The sequence below is a fragment of the Diadema antillarum genome, unplaced genomic scaffold (assembly GCF_040938485.1).
Source record: "Diadema antillarum isolate AM-2024a unplaced genomic scaffold, OU_Dant_1.0 seq00000379_RagTag, whole genome shotgun sequence".
In the NCBI taxonomy this organism is placed as follows: Eukaryota; Metazoa; Echinodermata; class Echinoidea; order Diadematoida; family Diadematidae; genus Diadema; species Diadema antillarum.
In genome coordinates, this window is record NW_027271378.1 from 166,193 (window position 1) to 190,000 (window position 23,808).

The 23,808-nt window shown below is 39.2% G+C and overlaps 1 protein-coding gene across 1 annotated transcript in view; it reads left to right on the forward strand.

The window, feature by feature from the left end:
* LOC139731560 (ubiquitin carboxyl-terminal hydrolase 20-like) overlaps window positions 1–22,360 on the forward strand; it is a 30,115-nt gene extending 7,755 nt beyond the window's left edge. The window contains exons 8-26 of the mRNA XM_071642449.1: window positions 22–135; window positions 665–743; window positions 1,186–1,642; window positions 2,800–2,934; window positions 3,327–3,427; window positions 4,293–4,453; window positions 6,622–6,695; window positions 7,106–7,139; window positions 8,025–8,070; window positions 8,665–8,785; window positions 9,293–9,358; window positions 9,938–10,064; window positions 10,647–10,710; window positions 11,727–11,832; window positions 12,241–12,322; window positions 13,380–13,488; window positions 15,510–15,615; window positions 19,099–19,167; window positions 21,827–22,360. Of these exons, the coding sequence (XP_071498550.1) occupies window positions 22–135; window positions 665–743; window positions 1,186–1,642; window positions 2,800–2,934; window positions 3,327–3,427; window positions 4,293–4,453; window positions 6,622–6,695; window positions 7,106–7,139; window positions 8,025–8,070; window positions 8,665–8,785; window positions 9,293–9,358; window positions 9,938–10,064; window positions 10,647–10,710; window positions 11,727–11,832; window positions 12,241–12,322; window positions 13,380–13,488; window positions 15,510–15,615; window positions 19,099–19,167; window positions 21,827–22,008 (2,233 nt within the window). The 3' untranslated portion in view covers window positions 22,009–22,360. The remainder of the gene's footprint in view (window positions 1–21; window positions 136–664; window positions 744–1,185; window positions 1,643–2,799; window positions 2,935–3,326; window positions 3,428–4,292; window positions 4,454–6,621; window positions 6,696–7,105; window positions 7,140–8,024; window positions 8,071–8,664; window positions 8,786–9,292; window positions 9,359–9,937; window positions 10,065–10,646; window positions 10,711–11,726; window positions 11,833–12,240; window positions 12,323–13,379; window positions 13,489–15,509; window positions 15,616–19,098; window positions 19,168–21,826) is intronic.
* The last annotated feature ends 1,448 nt before the right edge of the window (window positions 22,361–23,808 follow it).

Here is a 23,808-nt window from a genome sequence, read left to right on the forward strand (position 1 = left end):
TCATTGTCCTTGTGTGTGCAGCCCTGCATTCACTCACTTTTTCTTGGAGTGCAATGGATTTGTGAAGACGGAGAAGAAGCCCTACCTCGGGGCCTCATATCAACGACTCATGGAGGACATTTGGGGGCGGAAAAGGTGAGGAGAAAACGTTCTGATTTTTATTTGAAAATAAAGTCTAATTTGTGTTTTATTCCTCCACCCCCGAAATATGACAGAGACATCATGTTTTCTCAGGGTTTTCTGCCTACAACGTGTCTATCGTTACACCACAAATCTTGTTCTGTTGTGTTATTTGGCATGTTTTCTAATGTTAGCTCATAGCGTTACCTTGTCAGTAATTGATTCAGAGAATTACAATACAGGGCACTCCCAACAAATTTTGTTACAGCAAGGAAAAAATTCAGGTTCCAAATTTATTAAGTGCAAAATTCTCTTTGGTTAGTGCAAAATTTTGATACATGGAAAGAAAACTGCCGGTCCTGAGGAGTATGTTATAACAGAAGTTGCTTGTACAACAAAGATAGATTGGACACAATATTTTAGAAATGTTTGTCCTTCCTTGGCTTATTTTCTTCAGTCTGTTTTTAATTTCATTTAATGCCTGTGTATGTTGTTATGTTAACAATTGTTGTGTTTTCCTTGTCTTATTTTTTATCCCCTTCAGGCCAAGCTACATGACCCCATCGAGCCTCGTCAACAGTTTCAAGGCAGTGTTTCCAATGTTCAAAGGATTCACACAACAGGTAGTTAACTTTCTGACACTGTTTTATGTGCAAAACTCATGCCTGGACAATGATGTAGCTACTGATCATTTGATTAAAAGTCATCGTAGATCTGTGATAACATCAAAGCAAAGCTTTGCATATTCTCAACAGCTGTGCTCATTGCATGTACAGCGTAACAAAAATCTATAAAAACTTGCATAGATTTGAAACACGGAATGTTTACCCAAAGCATGCTTTCGTTGCGGTCTCTAAACAATTTGTCACACAGCGGTATTCTACAATGGCGCATAAAGAGTTAAAAAACCGCTGCTTGTATTTGATCGGCACTCCCCCACTAACTTTGAAATGAAAAAGATTTTTTTTTAGTGCAAAAGAGGACTTTGATGTCTGGTGTTTGATGTTTGACATAGAATCAGGGTTTTCATCATCACTCATTTCTTTAATCTTGTCTCATTATCAGGATTCTCAAGAATTCTTGCGCTGCATCATGGACAGACTCCACGAAGAACTCAAGGAGCCAGTCTTTGTCGAGAGCGATGACGCAGTCGACGACAGTCGGCCTACCACAGCTACTGATGGCAATGCGGACAAGGACCCAAACCCTCGGCGACGCATGCGGGCAGGCTCGCCTTCCCTGGATGCATACCACCGGACGCGCTCCAACGACTCGCTCACCTTGTCGGAGGACATGGAGATGGAAAGTCTCCCGGACAATGATGCGGCCCAAGCCCAGATGATGGAGAGTGCCGAAGAGCGCATCCCACTCCACCCAGGAGCATCATCTGCCCACGGAGAGGAGATGTTGACCCCGCCCCCCAGAGGTCACGGGGTGGACAAGAATCACCCGCACAGAAAGAGGGCGTCCGATTCCACCTCAGAAACGGAGCCCCTCAATCCCAACCCAGCTCCAACCAGAGGTGAGAATGTCTGAAATGCAATGAGCAAGATTTATCATGTTCTGTATGTGCCTTCTCTGTTCAGGCTATGTCTTGGTCATTTATTGGCATTCAATATTACTGTATATGCCATATTATAGTATACAAATATTCAATGTGTATGAGTTCAATGGTTCCTTATATTACATGAGCATGCTAGTTTAACCATTCTATTCAAGGACGCAAAGTGAGGTTGAATAGAACGGTGAAACTTGCTGTGCAGGCTCACTTGATTTACCATTTAATAGATGTCTATTGCACTGCCATTAAGAGTGAGCGTGGGATAGCTGATTCTTCTTATTGTCATATGACCTGCATTCATCCAATCAGATTGCAAGGATCTATACATGTGTTGTATAATATGCAATAATGTAGTGTAATAATATGCAATTTATTTTTGTGAATGTAATCAGTACAGCAATAATTTTAAAATCAGACATTTGCAGAAAAAACCTCCTCCTGTAACAGATGTGCGTTATAAATCATCACAAAAGTGGGAAATTGCCGACCTGAATAGGGAAATATTTACATCTCATTCTGCACTATGGTTCTTCATCACGAATTCAGTAGCCTGTAAAACTGTCTTACAAGTCCAGTAGCCTGAAATATATTATTATTCAGTTACACATCCTAAAATATATGGCATATATTATACACACTAATACAGTGCTTTATACCATCTACCTATATTTCTTGGCTGATGCTTCGACAAATTCTAGTAGCCAGATGCATCATCTCTTACAAGTGGTCCACATGTTAGCCTCACGTAATCATTTTGTGATACTTAGATTACTTGAAGAACTGTTTTAGATATCAGACCAACCACTCACAAAACTGTCATACTCTGTAACTGCTAGTCATGCTCTGTAATCATACATCCGTAATTATACATGTAGTCGAATCATACATCATGATACATGTATTTTTACTCTGTATGTCTGGCACTATAAGTCTGCAGACTTTCTGTTATGCTCTCTTTTGAATTGCAGTAAAACCGAAATTGAATTGAATAACAAGTCCCATTTACGAATACAAGGTGTATACAGTATCGATGTGAATTGTTAACTGAATGTGGATGAACATACTAAAAGGAAGTGCTCTTTGTACAAATTTTCTTCTGATTTTCCTCTTGCGTGCAGTCAACACTAGATCGCGTACTGTTTCCTCCACCTCGAATGTGAAGTACGATCGAGAAGTCTACGACAGTGAGAAAGATATCGACGAACTGGCGTCTGGTGATCAGATGAGTGCGTCTTCAGCCAGCAGGGATGCAGGTCAGAGGTCTTTTTATTTCTAATCCTTCAACCAAGTTGATTATGCCATGTGGAACACTTTATGACTCGCTATGTGCATCTGCTGACAACATCTGTCAGGTTATAATTTCTATACTGAGTTCATAAAAAAAAAAGGACTTAGCAATAAAAACAGTGTGCTCGATGCCGTGCATACAGTATTGTGAACCAGCAATCTATGGTGTGTGGAAGACATTGTGTTCACTATACAAATTTTGATTTCCATGTTACGATTGTACACGTGTCATGGGAGAGAACAAAAGTTCTTTCACCTTTCCTGTAAAATTCTATGTGGTGATTAATGCTCTTTTCTCCCTTCCTGTAAAATTCTATGTGGTGATTAATGCTCTTTTCTCCCTCTTCAACTCGCGCAGTGAAAAAGAAGAAGCCGCAGCCGACGACATACCGCAGCATCATATCCGATGTCTTTGACGGGAAGATTCTCAGCTCTGTTCAGTGTCTCACCTGCGAAAACGTAAGCATCGCACATCATTTCGATCCCTCACGCTTTTAGTCACTTGTAGTCACGGTCACATGGAATTTTTTCCCTGGGTGCGGATGAGGATGCGAAAGAGTTGAACCCAACTCTTTTTCACCTCTTTCTCTCTGAGAATTTTGGTTTTGATCTTCATGCTCTGAAAGGAATAGAATGGATACACGTGATATGATGACGAAGAGCCAGTGTAGTATGCATGCTATCCTTATTGCAATTCTGTTCTTAGAAACAGTGAAGAATAAAGAATAAACACATTTATTTTTGTCTTTTATGGCAGTTTTATTAATGGTAGTACAACTTCTTTCTACTTTTTCCATAGGAAATTTATTTCATATATGGATTCCACCATTAGCTTTGATATTTCATGAGGGTTTTAATGCTGTATAAGTGTGATTTGAGATACCATAGTATTACTGTAAATGTCAATATTTTTATGTGATTGTTTTCTCGTGCTAGGAGGCTCAAAAAACATATTCATAGGTTCCTGAGCTCGTGCTGTGCAATTGTTAACCCATTTAAGTGTGCAGATAAAATTGAAGATATTTTCATGGATTTTAGAATTCAAAATACAAGAAAATTAATGTATTAACATAATTAATAAATTCATGTAAATTAAAATTTTTGCACTTCCAATGTACCATACTGAAAAGAAAAAAGATATTTTAAAGATTTTCCAATGGAATTGGTGGCACATTATAATTTTAGCAAGTACACTATAGAACATAATGTTTCTATGTTTTCTCAGGGAGCCAGGACAGTGAGCCCAATTGTAGTATTGTTGTATGAATGCCAGGGTGTTACTTCTTGTTATCACTTTTGTAATTTCCTTGTCGGTTCTTGACAGATCTCGTGTCAGAAGGAGAATTACCAGGACCTGTCCCTGCCCATCCCGGGCAAGGAGGACCTGGCCCGGATCCAGGACCTGCCGCCAAAGTCCACGGGCACCTGTGCGGACACCCATCGGAAGCAAGGGTGGCTGTCCTGGTTTTACGGCCTCATCACAGGGTATGTAAGACCTCAGAATGGTGCTCCTTGACTGCACTGTGGTATAGTCTCCCACTACCCCCCCCCCTTCCCTTCCCTCTCCCCTCTCCCCCCCCCCCCCCCCCCTCCCCCCTTTTGTCTCCCTTCTATCCCCTCTTCTCACTTTCTCTTTCTTTTGTCATTGATGAACAGTCAGGCGCTCTCTTTCCCCGCGTCCACAGTAGACTCTTTATCACATGGAGAATCGGGAGAGATCATATCATGTTTACGACTGACCATCCACACTGCTATCTCAACTGTCCCCAAGCTGTGGCAATCGGGGCTTGGGGCAAACCCTGCCACTTGAAACCAGACTTTGCAAGTGTCTAACGTGTGCACATTTGATGAATACAGCTGGGCTCTATTAATTCTGGCCTAAGGTCCCTCTCCCCTCCATGTTTTGTCTGCGCAGCCGACTTGGTGTGCAAGATGGGGGGGGGGGAACAAGTCCCAGTGAGCATCCGTACAATGGTTTTGGACTTTGATGCGGGACCTAGTGTGAAGGTGGAGTGTATCTGATCAAGTAAGAGGTGTTGCAGTCATTCGTGCCAAACCCAAACCTCCCCACTCCTGTCCAGAGGGGATGATGCTGTGAAAGTGAAAATGAAGAGAGTTTATAGAGCTGCACTTTTTATAGACATGTCCAGTCTTTTTCTGTCGCATGGTGCAATACAAAGGGGAGGTCATAACCTCATGTAGGTTAATGTCCAAGTTGCTGATTCAAGTCCAGAGTCTGTTTTCCTGAAACTTGTTATCAATAACAACTGCCACATTTCTATGACAAATTTGCTCTCAGGCAATCAGATGCAAGGATTTCAGTGGCTTGTAACAACTTTCGGAACTTGTTATTGATAACAAGTTTTATGAAATGGGATCCAGGGCAGCATCTCTTGGTTTTGCAATTTCTGTGAGTCTTCCCGAAAACATCCAAAGATGGCATCCTCCCCGATGTGACGCATGGTGTGTCCAGTTACACAATCTGGGAGATTTAACTGTCTTTGTCCACATGTCTTCTATGTATTTCATTGAAGTATGGCACACCATATGCAAGGCTCGACACTAACTTTTTTGTTTGGTGGCCTGATGGGGCCACCAAAATCCTAAATTTCAAATTTTTGGTGTCCCGAAATAAAAAACAATAAAAAACATTAAAAGTCCTTTTTTTTTTTAATGAGTCAAATATTTAAGTTTTATGATAGTAAGAATTAGAAGTTGGACATATCTACTCATAAATAAACTTCAACAAACTTGCAACACTCACTCTCAGGCACTCATTCAGTCCTTTTCATCCATTCTTTAGACAAATTTAACTGCTAATTTCCGGCGCAAAAAGTTACGAATTTATTGACATACTCTTCAAAAAATTTTGGTGGCCCGAGGCGGGCCACCAAATTTGCCCTTGTTTGAAATTTGGTGGCCCGACTTTCATTTTTGGTGGCCCCGGGCCACCGGGTCACCGTTAGTGTCGAGCCCTGCCATATGGAATAATACCAACTAGAAAAACACATGAAGTTAAATTATTATGTGCAAAAAGCATCCATGTAATTTTGAATGCAGGGGGGGCATTTCATGAAGGAACTTGTCGGATAAAATATCTGACAAGTCAATTATATCCGACAAGTTTTGAGAAATTCTTTAGTCTGATTGGCTGATTTCTCTGAACTTGTCGGATATAATTGACTTGTCGGACATTTTATCTGACAAGTTCCTTCATGAAATGCCCCCCAGGATTACACCTGTGGCAGTGCGCACTGAACCAAGTTGGTCGTCTTGAGAGAATGAATGTAGCTTTATTTCCATTGATTGTCCCTAAAGTGTGTATAAAGAGGAAGGTGTTGGTGATGCTCCATGCAAGTCAAGTAGTGAATGAAGTACAAAGTGTGGAGTATATCAAGTGAAGCAAGACACATACTGTACGAGTTGAAATTTTCGCGGTGGTTTTATTTTCGCGAATTTCGCGAATCGTCTTTGAACTGCGAAAATAACAACGCACAAATAAGTAAGTTCAGTTACACCCTCGCAACCGCGAAATTAACAACACGCAAACATATCCTCCAAGTAGCAATTCGCGAAAATATCTGTACGCGAAAATTTCAGCTCGTACAGTAAATCAGCACCACATTTCTTCTGCCTCTATTCTTACTGAGCAGAAGCTGGCTGTGGGGCCCAAATATTACGCTGGACAACTGCCTTGCTGCTTTCTTCTCTGCAGATGATCTCAAAGGTAATCTGTGTTTTGTTCTGTTTCTTTTTTTTAGTTCTTAATTTCAGTAGCATATGCCTTGTCACTGTTGTTGTAGTTTGCTTGGTCTTTTTTTTTTTTGGGGGGGGGGGGGTTAACATAGGTAAGGTGTGAGAATGTAGCAGGCTACAGGCCTTGTTACAAAATGCTTGTGCAAGCATGAGCGCATCTTAGTGACTCATTAAAGATTCAAGACAAGGATTGGAGAAATATTCTCTTGTCTTCATTCCTCACTACTCATGAGTTTAAGATGTTTACTTTCATTTAAAGAAATTCCATGTCATATTCTCCCCCTCCCCCTTTCCAATGGAGAGTAAATATTGAAGCAGTGATGATTTGTATGTGGAATGAGTGAAATATCTCACAGATTCTACTGAATGATTTCTTTTTAGGTGACAACATGTACAGCTGTGAAAAGTGCAAGAAGTAAGTATTTGACAAAACGTGTCAAACTGTTTGAAATTGGACATTTCTGTACTTGATGAACAAGACAGAATGGGCAGAATTAATACCTAGCTTTAAGTGTAAGATTAAGTTGTCAAGATCACACTTTTGAGACTCTAATACAGAAAGGTTTGTTAGATAGCCATTGCAAATAAAACACAATGTGCTGATGTTAAATCTCGAGATTCACGCCTAAAAAGATACAGCATGTCTCATGTAACATCAGTTCATCATTGTATTTGTGAAATAAAGATTCAAATGAAGTGTTGACACTGCTGTAAGAATCCCATTCTATGACTGAGGTGATTCAGGGATTGTTTGGTTTTTTTCCTTAAGGTTTGTTATTTGTCCTTACAGTCAGCATTTGATTATTTTCTGTTTTGCACTATGCTAAAAGGGCGGTGAGTTGGCTCAGTCGGTAGCGCGTCTGCCTCACGATCACGCGGCCCGGGTTTGAATCTGAATTGGGACTGAGCAATGTTGTGTGTAAGCATACCGTCCCCTCTAGCAAGAGGCAAAACACTCTGTCCCTCGGATAGGACATAAAATGGAGGTCCTATGTATCAGAGAGTAACAACTCATGCACGTTAAAGATCCCGCTTCATTCATTCATCGCAAAGAGCAGGGTGTTTACTATAACCCGATGAAGTGGTCCCATCTCACATCCAACTGGACCCCATGGAAGACCAGCTTAACGTAGCTGAATATGGGCTATCCAGCCATCTTCTCAGATGGAAATGAACAAACAAAATTTGTTTCATTTTCACAATTGAGAAAAATTTATCAGAACAAATTCTGATCTTTTGTAGACATTGGCAGAATTTGAACTAATTATCAAGCGTTCATTTTAATTCCATCACACTCCAGACTCCGAAATGGTGTCAAGTTTGTGCAAGTACTTGAGCTGCCAGAGGTAAGAAATTTGACTTGTTTAGTCCTGTAGCATTGCAAACCCTCAGCAATATCACTGATTGGCCAAAGGCAACCCGTGATACAGGCATGCATGAATGTCTGTTTTTTATGCGAGTTGGGAAAATCTGTGCATTTTCTTTGGCTGGTCCATGCCTTTTCCGTATTCACCACCTTAAATGTTATAATACATGGTCAAGTTAGTGTAATCCAAACTTTGAAGGAGTGTGATATTTAAAGCCTCTTCATTGAGTAGAAGTTGAGAAACATCAACACCTACACTGAGTAGTGGCATACTTTATAGGGAAAATGAATTAAACCAGAATACTGGTATGTATAAATTGTCAGTTCATTGAATGTAGAAATACTTAGTAGAACATAAAGTAGATACATCAAGTCTGAGGGAAAATCAGACAATCTATTCAAAAGTCTTGAATCTGTACCGATGATGGGCTAAATCCATGCTCCCTCGTTGCTGGATGAGTAATATGTTATGTGCAGGTCATGAGAACTTTCTCCCAGCTTCCTTTATTCTCACCTCCAACATCATGGGGGATTCCCCTATCTCACACTCAGTCGCTCCCATTGTTTTCCACAGGTGCTGTGCATCCACCTGAAAAGGTTCCGCCACGAGTCCTTCACGTCCTACTCCTCCAAGATATGCAGCTACGTTTCGTTCCCCATGGAGGGACTGGACATGACCCCCTATCTTGCCAAAGGTGAGGACGATGATCCCCTGGTGTCCGTTAGTAATCCAGTGGTGGAAGTCGGTGGGGGTCATAGTGGGGATCTCCCCAGGTGACTATGTCCTTTGTCAAGGGCGCCATTCCCTCTACGTTTGAATTAAGCCTGACCATGCTGTCAGCAGCAAGCCAGAGCAGATATCATATTGTCAGAAAAATATTTTATATTTACATTGAATTGAAAATCATATTATTTTCAGTGTAAAGGCAATATCAAAGAGCTTTTACAGTAACATCTTGGCTGAATTTGTGTCATTTAAGTTTTTTTGTAACTTTCATTACACTTGACCAAACTCAAATTGGTCTTTTATTGCCTTACTACACTCGTTCCAGATGAAGCAAGTAACCATATATCGTGTCGAAAGATTCTTCTTTTTTTTTACGTATAACATACCAGATTGTTCGTCGATTTTATGGTCCTACAAATGGAGGTATTGGAATCTCTCAGTGCTTTTCTTTTGTTTTGTTTTTTCTTCTTTTCAGATTGCAAGAACACCTGCGCAACATATGATCTAAATGCAGTCATTTGCCATCATGGTACTGCAGGGGGTGAGTACATGGTCAATATCTTTCTCCTCCTCGTTCAATTCTTGGTTGCACTGACTTAAATTGTGGCAGCCATTTGCAGATTGTTAACTTGTGACATTACACATCAAAATATGCAAAGAAAGTAGTATTCGTTGTTTACTTGATTTTTGTCTTGTTTTGATTGATTACTTTTCATCATGTTTTATATTTCTTTTAATATCATATGCCGTCGTTTTGTTATGCTTTTTCTGTTTTGCTTCTGCAAACTAAAAACAAATTTTAAAAAAGCGTGTCATAAGCAAACTACATTTCAGAATGATACCACAAATGAGCATAAAATGTGTGTTACACACCAATTTAGAAGTTATGTGGATGTTCATGGAAGGGAGAATCAGGAAATGGTGCATACCAGGGTCAAGGGGAGAAGGTTGTAGATTCCTTAAATCCAGAAGAATGGTAGAATGGACAAATAGGGCCATTTGCATTTCAGATTTTACTGGTAATGAGTTTGGGGGGGGGGGGGGGGAGAGAGGGGAGTAGACTGAAGGGCAGAAGCAGAGGTGATAGCCCCTTTCTCTCACACCCCACTGGTTGCCACAGGCGGCCACTACACCTGCTACGCCCAGAACTGGCTGAACAGCAAGTGGTACGAATACGACGACATCTACGTGACGGAGGTCAACGAACTGCAGGTGGCCAACTGTGAGGCATACGTTCTCTTCTACAGGTGAGAGGAATCTGGCATCCGAGTGATTTAACTCTTTTTGTGCCCAGACATTCAGCTCAAAGGTAAAAATACTTCTCAAGAGGACTCACATTCATCTGCCACTATCTTGAATTATGTTGCTTTATATATCGGCAGGGTCGACCAAGAGGCTTATCTGGCTGATACGATTTGCAAGGATAATGAGTTCTTTTGGAGTATGATTTTGTATTTTGAGAACAAGAGTATAAAGTAATAAATGTTGGTGTCCCCGATTTGTAATCCTGAAGAGCCATCCCCGTTCAGCTGTGGCTTTGTAGAATGTTGCTTGGTACGTGATGATCAAATCTTGCCCTGTCGGTAGTATTGAATCACATGCAGCTAATGTGCTGCTGCATGCGATTTACTCTCATGCAATGGATACTGCTATGGCCAGATATATTGTAATTGATGTAATCGCATATAAAACATCACATAGCAGCCACCTAATGTGTATACTCTGAGACTTCAATACTTCCAATGTAGTGGGTCTTTTGGGGTAGTATTTCGCATTTTCATTGTTACAATTACCCAACTGGAAATCGTGTTATCTTCCTCCTTTTGCAGGAAATCTTCAGAAGAGGCAATAAAAGAGAGGCAGAAAGTGCAGGACTTGTTTGAACAGGATGAGGTGAGAGCCAATTTTATTCTTAACCCACTACCTCTCAGATGCGATGAAAGCCATTGGATTAATTCACAAGACCCTCCTTTCCCCTATGTCGTGGGTTATACTACTGTATTGTCTGTGCTATTTTGCTTCTGTGTATGTTGTGCTGTAAAACTACAAGCCTCAAGGATGATATGATTCATTAAAGGCATAATTTACCATTTGCAGATGAAACAAAAACCCAGCAATCGTGCTTCAAAATAGTTCTAAAATATGAGTTAGGGATAGAAACAACCAATGTAAAATTTGAACCAGTATAATCGATGTTAAGTATTGTTGAATATACGAAATGTGAACAATAGTTACAATAGAAATGTTTCCAGACTAAACCGTCTACAGATATGGTTTAATGAGAAAAATATTGATATCTCCTTATATATTAGGCTTTACTGCAAAAATTTTATATGGTAGGATGTTTTGTGATACAACGGACCTACACATATGCATCAAAGGTGATACTTTTTAAATCACTACTCCCAAAGGTAAACGGTACCTTTATCGTAAATGTAGGTCTTTTGTGAATTTATATATGCATTTGTATATATACAAGTATTCTGACAGGTATGACAGAATGCCGACTACAATGAGAGAATGGTACAATGCAGTAGAATACAATACAAGAAGATAATTTCTAAACACATTTCTCTTAACCTTTCATGGGTAGAGAACCACAACATTCTAGAAGCAGGTTTGGGAGTATTAGACATTGTAAGAAGGAGGCATTTGGAGTCTTTATGACCAGCTGAAGGGAGGAAGCAGTGAAAGGAAACAAACAGAAAGTTTTTTTATGAGAAAACCTAAAAGGGTCCTCATTCATGGAAGACAAGAAAACTGTTAAAATGTGAACACTTAGATGTTATTTTCAAGCATATTCCATGTTTTGTAGGTATATAATTTTTGAGAAGTTTGCACACTGGGAGTGTAGCTCTACGATGAAGGCTGAAATTATTGTTGGTGTTCTTGTTTTCCTCCAAAAACAGCCCAGTTTGCTCCACTTCTACGTGTCCCTGCAGTGGCTCAACAAACTCAACAACTTTGCCGAACCAGGGCCCATCACCAACCATGACTTTCTCTGCAAACATGGAGGTCAGAAACATTTTATCATATTCGTACCTTGCCTTGCATGTTGCAGTTTAGCTATCTCTTTTGTTTAGTCTATTGGACAGGTGTACATTGCAGATCATGTTACTAGTAATGTAGTATTTGATAATGATGATAATTGTAAGTCGTTTTCCTTGTATTTGTGATTTACAGTATGACAGTGGTGAATAAAATGACAGTAAAAGTAATGGTTGACTGTAACAATTAGTTTTAGAATTACTATAATCTTCGTTGCTATAAAATCAGCAAAAGAGTCATCTTTATTAGAGTCTCGTTTTCTTGTGATATTGAAACTTGTAGGATACGTTTGCATCAGATGAGATGAATGCCACATAAAAAGAAAATATGTTAATCAGTCACTGTTGTTGTTTTGTTATCATAATTATGTAATAGGTGTGCAACCAAGCAAGACCCCCTATGTGGACAAGCTTGTGTTGAAAGTCCCGCAACCTGTGTGGGATCACCTGTACAAGACGTGAGTCCTCTCTCTCTCTCTCTCTCTCTCTCTCTCCCTCTCTTGCCCTCTCTCTCCCTAAGTGATGTCACACTGCCCAAATGAACTTCAAAAATTTCAAGTGTGCTGCTAGAAATCATTGTGCTAATTTGCAGTGTGATGCCAAAATCTGCACAAAACAGAGGGATCTGTATTGTGATCCATGTTTTACAATGGTGCCAGATTTTCAAATGTGAATTGCTACAAATGAAAACTGTTCAGAGGTATGAAGAAGAGAATGTTCAGACTAATGAGTACATTAACAACAATATAAAGAAATTGACTGAAATAGTTGCATTTTACAAAGAAACACAGGTCATATTTGCAAGTCCACATGAAGCAAATAATATATTGTTAGGTCTTGATAATTTTACCTTGTGTAGTTGAAGTTCAGTAAAACTCTGCAAATTTGTTTCCACAGTTTAGGCCAAGTCTGATGCTGCTCTTTGTTTACTCATGCACCACCTGCAATATTTCAGTGCAGAGAACAAAGCATTGTTTCATTAATTCACATAAATTTCTACAGAGATGTCATGCTTTCAACCTTCACTTATGTGTCAGCCCCTGCATGTACAACCCAAATATGACTGAATTTACTTAATGATGGGTTTTTTTAAATTCTGATGGAAGGATGGTCCAATATATGTGCTTTATTTGTCATGTAACATGTCTTGATTCATACCCATTGTCAGTATTTTTTTTTTTTTTTTTTGGTGGGGGGGGGGGGGCAATTCCTTTTCAAGAAAAAAAAAAAGTTGAAGTGACCAAGAATTGGAAATGGACATGAAATTGATGTGAATGGAATTGAATTGAAATGGAAATAAAATTGAGATGAATGGAACTGAAATAAATTAGAATTGAAATTGACATGAATGGAATTGAAGTGAAATGGAAATGAAATTGGAATGGAATAAAAGGAAGTAAAATGAAATGAAATTACATGGAAAATTGAAATGAAATAAGATTAATTGCAAATTACATTCCAAAATTGGAATGAAATAATCAGAAAATGGAATTCCTCTTACCCATGTATGGACAGGTTTGGAGGTGGCCCAGCCGTGAACAGACTGTCTCCCTGCTCCATGTGTCAGGCAGAGATGGAGCAGCTGGAGAGGAGGCGGAGGGAAGAGATGGAGACTTTCATCAGGGTGAGTCTAGAGACCCTGGTTGGTCTTTTACGCCCCCTTTTGTCTCTCCCCTCACCCAGTTTTGACCACGCCCAAGAGAGATAAGACAAACTGGCAGGAGAAGTCAGAAACTTGCATCTTATCATTACACAGTCACAGAGACTCCAACCCCAAGCACCTTCTGATCTGGAGATTCTCCCGCCCGAAACCCCTAGCAAACGGGAGACTCCAAGTTGATGTGCGTGAAGCGCGAAGTTAGGGTTCTAGATGTTCTCTGGTGCTATCTAAGGCTTATTTTTTCAACATACGATAGCAATAAGTAAAAAATTCTTTCCACCGGGAGACACAGAGCCAGGGCGGGAGAAATCAAATCTCAAACGGGAGAACGGGAGATTTTGCAAAAATGGGCTTTCGGCGGGAGATCTCCCGTCAAAGACAGGAGAGTTGGAGTCTCTGACTGTAACCGTGTGTCCAAGTCCAAGTTCAAATTTTCCCCATTATTCAATACCTTATTCTGTTTAAATACAATTTTTTTCTTTAACATCCGTTAGTGTGCTGCATTCCCCCCCCCCCCCCCCCCCCAAGCCCCCAACATTATCATTTCATCTCCGCATACTGTATGTATATATTGTACATAGTCAGAGACTCCAACCCAAAGCACCTTCTGATCTGGAGATTCTCCCGCCTGAAACCCCTAGCAAACGGGAGACTCCAACTTGATGTGTGCGAAGCGCAAAGTTCCTAGGGTTCTAGATGCTCTCTTGTGCTATCTAAGGCTTATTTTTTCATCATACGATAGAAATAAGTAAGAAATCCCTTCCAACGGGAGACAAAGAGCCAGGGCGGGAGAAATTAAATCTCAAACGGGAGAACGGGAGATTTTGCAAAAATGGGTTTTCGGCGGGAGATCTCCCATCGAAAACGGGAGAGTTGGAGTCTCTGCAGTCAATCATCAAGGATCACGATATGGCAGTATCTCCATGTTTATGGAAACAAATAATCTTTAAAAAAAATGAAATAAAATTCAAGTAGTTTCTGGTATAAAAGTAGCGTCTTTCCACTACGCCATGGTGTACGAAGCATTTTATGACTCTATTCTGGGTGCTGGTTTTAAAGGGATGGTACAGTATTGGTGGAGATGAGAATTGGACTTTTAACTTTTGGTGATATACCAAGAAAACACTTATGAAATAGTACAGAGCATGCCATTTTAAGAGGAATTCAAAGTTTATTTGAAGAAAATCGGGTTTTGGAATGACTGAAACATCCAAAAAGAAAGTAAAACAAAGCGATCGTAATAAAGTGTGGGTCCCACACTTTATCAGAATCGCTCTTTTTGGATATCTCAGCCATTTCAAAACCAATTTTCATCAAATAAACATTGAATTTCTCATAGAATTGCATGCTCTTTCATGTTTCATAAGAGGTTTCTCATTATCTCACCAAAAATATTAGAAACCTGAAATTAGGTCTTAACCAAAACTATACGATCCCTTTAAACCTGGTGCTGGTTTTAAACCTGCACCAGTGTTGCTTGTACCTCACCTTCTTTGGAGCATTCCGGCAGGGCTTCCACTTTCATGCTAAGTCCAGCCACATAAACATTCTCATACTCTTGAATGGAGAGGAATATTATTGCCCTATAGTTGATACTATCTTTTACTGTATTAGGTATCATTGTTTGCTACAATCCTGTACACTATTTTGTATTATTGTTCATGTTCACTTCTTCTGATAGAATGCTATTTTCAATGAATGAAGCAATTATTATTTTAGGTTTATTAAATTACAAGCCAAGCTCTCTTCTTGAAGAGGGAAGAAAACTGACCACTCACTCCAAGCCTGTGGTTTTTCCATGTGATTTTAAACACTCAGGAAGTTATCTCACTGGTCCTCATTCACACAAACTATTATGCTCATGAAATATATGATATCTACAGGATTTCTGTGATGTTCACTGGTGAAATTGATGTTCACTTGTTCTCTGGATATAACCTGTGTCCCTGATACAGTGTATGTATTTTGGTGTTTCTGTGTACTAGCTGAATGAAGAGTTCCAGCAGGACGAATCGTGCAGTACGTCAGTCTACTGCATCAGCCTGGCATGGTTCAAGCAATGGGAGGCATTCGTCAAGGCAAAGCAAGCAGGTGGGTGGAAAATGATTATCTCAAGGATATTGTCAGGGACATGCTGCTTGTCATTATCAGTGTACATTATTATTAGGAAGAATGACCTTCAGGGTACCTGTCATTGTCATCTATGGTTATTGTTGCTGCTGTTGCTGTCATAATTATGGTGTTGGTCTCATGCTTTGATATGGTAGTAGTAATCATAAAAGTAGCAGTTAGTGTTATGTAGTAAGAGTAGTCCAATACCGTTGCATAATGGAGTAACATATTACTGCACATACCAGTATGACAAAATGGTGCACTGGAGTTTTGTTATGCCTCCGCAACGAAGTGGCCGGAGGCATTATGTTTTCGGGTCGTCCGTCCGTCCGTCCGTACGTCCGTCCGTCCGTACGTCTGTACGTCCGTACGTCTGTACGTTGTACGTCCGTCCGTCCCGTTTCGTTTTTGTCGATATCTCAAGAACCGTGTTGTGGTTTTACATCAAACTTGGTATGAGGGTATATCCTTGGGGGATAATACTTTGTGTGGATTTTAGGGTCACAGGGTCAAAGGTCAAAGGTCACAGGTTATTTTGTGAAAAAAAAATTGAAATTTCATGTTTTTCTCCATATCTCGCAAATGGTTCAAGGTATCTTCATGGAACTTAGTATATATGCTTGTACCGATGGGCAGTGATTATCTAGGGAAGTTGGGGGGTCATGGGTCAAAGGTCAGGGGTCAAAGGTCAAGGTCAACTCCTCAAAATATCACTACTTTCCTTAAAATGCAATATGCCTGAAGGGTTTTTTTTTTTAAAACTTGATGTATGGCATGTATTACCCAATATATATTTTTGGGGAAGTTTCTTGCCAAAAGGTCAAAGGTTAAAAGGTAAAAGGTCAAGTGAAAGTGCTAAATTGCACTTTTTCCTCCATATCTCGAAAGTAACTCAAGGTATCATTATGAAACTTAGATATTTATGCATATTCAACCTAACAGTGATTCTCTTTGGAACTGTAAGGTCAAAGGTCAAAGGCCAGGTTTAGATAATGCTATTTTCCCATTTGATACTGAAATTATACTTTTTCTCAATACCTTGAAAATTACTCAATGCATAAACTTATAAAAGGGTCAAAAGTCAAGTGAAAATCATCAGTTCCCCAAATACCTGCACTCTGACATTTTAATCATTCATCCAATTGAACCTAGTTCTAGGAAAGTGAACATTCAGCACATTTGTGTCAAACCTGTCATTTTAATATTTTTTTGCCAATTGTGTGAAACTGTCATCACACATTGTCAAGACATTGTACTATAGACCTATTAGGAGAACCATGCATTATGGCGGAGGCATATCAGTAGCCGTAGCGATATATCTAGTTTTGTTTTGGGTTGTTTTTGTTTTTGTTTTTGTTTTTTTGAGAGCATGTCTGAGTCTCAACATAGATGTCAGAGATGGTAATGTATGGGCTGCACACACAGCATACATACAATGTATACACTGTATACTGGTATAACTGTACTTTCACACTTGCAATATCGCACAGTAGCCATCACAGACATTTGCTTTTGTCGCTTATTCTTTACCACTTTTAGAAAGCAGCATTTGGCGAAAGATGGAAAATGATGAGATTTTTAACTACTGTTTAATTAACCAACTGCACAGCAGTAGTCACAAAGTTTTAGAACAAGACAACGTGTGTAACTTTCTCCCCTCAGTATGGAAATCACCAGATATGTTGAATCTCCTTTATATATGAGTCCAAGGGTGCGTTTATAAGGTTTTTCTTCTGGCCAGAAGCAGTGTTTTGAAACACTGTGTTTCTGGCCAAACAGTGTCTCTAGCAAGAAAAAAAATCTTATATAAACGCAAGCCATGACTTGAAACACTGTTTTGAAACACTGTTTGTAACACATAAAATAGTGCATTTCAAAACAGTGTTTCAAAAATCTTGTAAACGCAACTGCGATCTCAAACACTGTTTAAATGACGTCACAATGCCTTGCGCACGCCTTGTTTGACCTTTTGCTGAGGAACAAACTGCGCAGAGTGAGTTGCGCAATGGCACAGTCTGAGCGAGAGCCCCAACACGCTCGGGGGAAAAATCTTAAACGCTCTCCTGACAAAACCGTGTTTCAAATCAGTATTCCGAATCAGTGTTTCAAAACAGTGATTCTCGGCACGCAAAATCTTATAAACGTGGCCCAAGCTTCCCTTCAACTTGATATTGGCCATAAGGCCACTGGCAAAGCCAAAGTTGTACACAACTTGGCAAGACCCTCTTCCATCATTCCCGCTATCATTAAATCATTTTAAAAAAAGAATTTGAGATCTGCGATGCAAATGCTAAGACACTGCTGATTAGGCAGAAAAGGTGTGCAGCACATGCACTAGAGAGCTGATTCCATTGTCTTATCCAGGAAGCTGCGTTGTCTTAGCATTCACATCACCGGTGTAAAGCTCGCTATTAACTGGAGGTGTACTCAGGCTCCATTTTCAATTTTCTACTCTAACACCACTGTTACACTTTACAAGGTGTTCCTATCATTGACTCTGTGTCTATAATATCAGTATTATGGTCTTCACCAGTAGCTAGTTATGGACTTCGAGTGCATTAACCATTGATGTACTTTTGAGTGTTAACCCATATCCGCCTACTACGTTATACTATGTAAACGTCATTCGTACCGAGCCACTACAGACAAATATTTGCACTCAAAGCATTTTCAACTTCACATCTCTTTCTAAGGCACAAAAAATAAAGGAAAGTTGACAAATTATGTATCAAAAGAGAGAGCATAAAATTGCCTTTATTATGATATAAGTTTCCATGCATTTTGACCAATCAGAAAAATATACCAGTTGACAGAAGTCTGACATGATTTATGAAAATATGAATAATAAATATCATATATGATATTTATTCATAAATCAAAAAATTTTTCTTCCTTTGCATGTAGATTTGAATATCATTTTCAAAATATTCAAAGCAAGAGCTTTACAGTGATAAATGATACATGCATATTGTGAATTTCTAAGTAGGAATAATTGGAGAAGTAAGAATATAATGCAATCGCTTTGTTTATGACAAATGGGTATTTTCCATGTAAAAATATCATTGACTGATGTGAGGAGACTGTTCTTTACAACCTTCTCTGAAATGAGATACCACATCCATCCCAATCAGTGCATATCACTTCAGGAGAAATAATATCAATTTGTGACCAAAATATCACACAAATACATGTATTTGTATAAACAAATGTCATAATTACAAATGTAAAAACGCCGTGAAAAATGACATTGAAAATGACGTCATTTCAGCAGCAAGCTCGACTACGGAATTTTCCGTACTTCGGTGATTGCAGCGTTCCCGGCTTCTACGGGAAGTCCTGTAGATCGGCGGATATGGGTTAATTGACATAAGAAATCCCCTATTGCATTTAACACATTGTCAAAATGTCCATGGCACTGAAAGGTTAATCAGTCTTTGGTTGTATCCTCCTGATTTGTCGTAGAACCTCCTGGTCCCATAGACAACAAGCTGATAGCTGTGACGAAATCTGGGCACACAACACTCAAGCAAGGTAAGGATTATATCAGAGAGTATCTGCAGAGTATCATTGCAAAAGGAGTTAAATCTATTCTTGTCAATTTGAGATATTGGCAATTAAATCTGCCAAAAAACAAAGAAAATAATCAGAAAATATGGAATGTCTTTCGTTATTTCAAGAATAGTCCGTGTTATGCAACAAGAGGTATCATTGGAAAGGGTTTATTTTGCTCAATCGGATTGTGCACTCACAATGAAATGTTTTTTATGCCTCCGCCACGAAGTGGTGCTGGAGGCATTATGTCTTCAGGTTGTCCGTCTGTCTGTCCGTCCGTCCGTCCTTCCGTCCTTCCGTCCGTCCTTCTGTCCGTCCGTCCGTAATCAATTTTGTGGACAGCGTAACTAAAAAACTGTCTTGAGGTATCCTAATGAAACTTAGCATGTATATGTATGAGTACGCAAAGTTGTGCCTATCAACATTTATGCTCAAGGTCAAAGGTGAAAAGGTCAAGGTCAAATGCTCAAAATTTCACTATTTCCCCCATATCCATGCAATGCCTGAAGGTATTTCTTTAAACTTAATGTATACATGAACTACATTATAAAGATTCTCCAGAGAGAGTTTTGGGTCATGAGGTCATAGGTCAATGGGCAAAGTTCAAGTCAAAATGTTGAAATTTCATGTTTTTCTCCATATCTCGCAAATGGTTCATGGTATCTTCATGGAACTTAGCATATGGACATGTTCTAACCGACAGTGATTATCTAGGGAATATAGGGGTCTTAGGTCAAAATTCAGGGGGTCAAAGGTCAAGGTCAACTCCTCAAAATGTTACTTCTTCCCTCATATTTATGCAATGCCTGCAGGATTTTTCTTGAAACTTGATATATACATGTATTACCCAATAGAGATTCTCTGGGAAGTTTCTTGCCAAAAGGTCAAAGGTCAAGAGGTCAACAGTCAAGTGAAAGTTCTGAATTTCACTTCTTCCTCTGTATATCGAAAATTACTCAAGGTATCATCATGAAACTTTGTACATATTTATGCATGTTCTGCCTGACAGTGATTCTCTTGGGAACTTAAGGGTCATGAAGTCAAAGGTCAAGGGTCAAAGGCCAGATTTAAATGCTAATATTTTACCATTTAATACTGAAATTACACTTTTTCTCCATACCTTGAAAATTACTCTATGCTTAAACTTACGTATAAAAGGGTCAAAAGTCAAGTAGAAATCCTTAAATTGCCAAATACCTGCACTCATAAGACTATTTAGCCATTCATCTAAGTAAACTACTTCAGGAAAGTGAATATTCAGCACATTTGTGACAAATCTGTCATTTTCATATTTTGCAGATTATGTGAAACTGTCATCACACATTGTCAAGACATTGTACTATAGACCTATTATGAGAACCATGCATTATGGTGGAGGCATACCAGTGGCTATAGTGACATTTCTAGTTTTTGATGGTGATTACTGTGTTCTGCCAACAAACTCTTCATATCTTCTGGATACAAATATACTGGTATGCGAGACAAATAAATTCTTTATGTGATATTTTTGGAAGTTATTGTTCCTCGTCCATTCTCAGTGATCGCACACAGAAATTCTCATTGTTCATATTCTAATGTGCTTAAATAACTGTCCACATGGCTTGTCATAGCCTTCCAGAAAAGAGTGAGCAAGACGAGTTGTTATTATGTGTGCACCGAGATCTGTGGATTACCTCTTATGTTTACGCTGGTTGATTTGTTATGGGATCTCAAACCCTAAATCCTCTTAGAATAGAGTGTAATAGTGTTGCTGGTGTCTGCCGCTTGAATTCCTCCTTTGGTGTGAAGAGGAATTTCTTCAAAGTCTGATTACCATAGGATGATAATACAGAATTTTATCTCCAACGTCCTTGTGGTTATACCATACTACCTCAAAATATAACAAGCCATCATCAAAATCCACAAAATTTGATTGGTATATAAAGATAGCAATTTTTAGAAAGGAATGAAAATATGCCATTTTTTGGCTATGAGAAATGAAACTGTCAAGAGAGCTCCTTGCGTTGTCCATGTCACCTTTGTATAATAAAATGTTTTTCTTTGGCTGAATTGCTCTGAGTATCATATTATTGCTTGATGAAACGAGTAAGGTAAAAAGTCCCAATCACTACACTGCATGTTCAGGTTACTAGTTTTGTTAGTTATAGTTGTATTAATTTATTTAAATTTTTTACAGGAATGTGTTTAACATTGTCTGTGCCAATTTGATAATGCATTGAGACAGTGTAGAGTATTTGCTTGAAATATTTTTCACCTTCCTCTGGTGAAAGTAAGCATTTTATGAACTCATTATGCTTTCTAAAGTAGGTAAGATTGTTACTTAACAACCCATCATGTTAATTTCAGTTTCACCAAGTTTTTTTGGCTACGTGTCTTACTGTTTCCATTTTTTTGCTATCAACCGAAATCGCGCTCTAGAGTTGGCCATTACTGCTATGTGAATTAAAAGGCTGAAAAATGGCAAGTGTTTGGAGTGAAAACTTGATTTTTCAGAGGGGCAGGTGCATTTGTTTCCCTTTCATATAAAGTGGAAAAGTTACTAATGAACGCTCGACATTTTCAAAAATGATGATGGTGATCATTATCACATTTGTTATTTTAACCTCATCCACACCACCCCCTTCCCTCCTTTTCCCAGCGGCAGACTCTGGTCAAATCTCGGAGGCGATGTGGGTGTACCTGCATGGGATCTACGACGGCGGACCAGAGGTGGTCTTCAGACCCAACCCCCAGCCGATGGTCGACCACCCGACAACCGGGAGCAGGGAGGAAGGGGCGGGGTCCAACACGGGTGTGAGCCCCCGCGAAGAGATTGCTTGAAGAAGCCCTTTCCCACCTTGAGTAGGTTGTCCAACTGCAGGACTAAAAATCTATTCCCTTCTCCATGATGCTTTCATTATATATTTCAAACTCTATTGCAACTCTGTATGTTATTGGAGGGTTTATTTGTCCTTGTCATTATTTTGTTTGATCCATGTGGTGAGCAGTGGTGTAAAAGAAACTGTGGTCATTCATCTTTAAGAAAGAGTGCATTTGCTTCAATATGATGTTGTGCAATGTTATGGTGTCATTCTTTATTTCACAAAGGCATAGGTTGCGATATGTTATATAATCCCAGTACTGTTAAGTGAACAAGAAGTGTAATGTGCTAGTATTTTTGGATATTACCTGAATACGATATGAAGTATGTATTGGTTGCTTTTTTTTTCTTTTTTTTAAATACTGCAGTCAAATGCATGTATACTAGTTGCAGCTGTTGGCAACAGCTGTTGTAGCTTGGTTGGCCCGAAACTTGCCCAACACAGCAACAACTGCGTCAAATGAAATAACTTTCAATGAACACTATGAAGAAGAAGAAGGGTGTACACCAAATATCTCACCACTAGGCAGTGGGACCAGAAATATCTTTGACTTTGAATATTCATGTAAACGGTTTCTTTCTGTTTCATACCAAGTATGCGGGGACTAGTTTGGTTTCCAGACCCTTTGCCAACTATAGTCCCTTCCACAAAATGCACCCTCCGCAGTGACTTTCTTGCTGCCTTTCCTGGTAATTCCTTTTCTGTTAGAAAGGGGTTAATATTCTGGGGAGCAAAACAGTACATGCAGATGGTCTGAAAGTGAAACTAGTCAGGGACTGATAATGTATTATAGTGTGCATAGTAAAGGGCTATATCCTGAAATATTTCTAAGTCTATGTTTTCCTGTCCAATTCATGAGGAATAAACAAAAAACTATTTTTAGACACACACACAGGGTTCCCACAGTCATGGAAAATCCTGGAAAATCCTGGAAAAATTTGTGGTCATGGAAAGTCAGGGAATTTGGAAAATTTGTGAAAAGTCATGGAAAAGTCATGGAATTGCATTTACCTCTTGGCTATGGCAGCTTTCCAGTTTGTCATGTCTCGCAACTCTCATACTCTGTGATCATACTCTGCTATTATAGTTGATGTTCATGATTTCCATTTTTCCCAGTTTTGTGACATCCCAAATTCTACATAACTCCTGGGACATATACTAATGATAATAGATGTACATGTACATGTCATGAGTAAGACAGTGGATGGAACAGATGGCTGTGAGGGGAGGTGGAGGCCATCATAACGTGTCTGATGTTGGAAACCGTGCCAGGAAGGAAGTCATGGAAAGCAGCAATTTAGTCATGGAAAAGTCATGGAAAAGTCATGGAATTCTGTTTTCAAATTTCTGTGGGAACCCTGCACACATACAAACACACAGACATTTACGCACATGCGCTCATCATGTAGACAAATTGACTGCAGTACATCACATGGATATGACAATTATCTAACAAAGCTTTTGCCATAGCATAGTCATTTATGAGACTTTTTCTTGTGAATATTGTCTGTTCTATTGATGAGAACTTGAGGTCCACATGGATTTTATCTTGTCAGTGATCCTTGGTGATTTAAATGTCAGTGAATTTCAGGGACATGCAGTAAAAAAAAAAAGGGAAAATTGTAATCATAATTATTTACATTTATGCAGCTCTCACTGGTCCATTAAGTAGAACTACCCAAAATGTCACATTAAAAGCAGCATTGTAATGAGTCATACTTTTCCCCAGATGATCTATAGATTTGCCTCATTATGACTA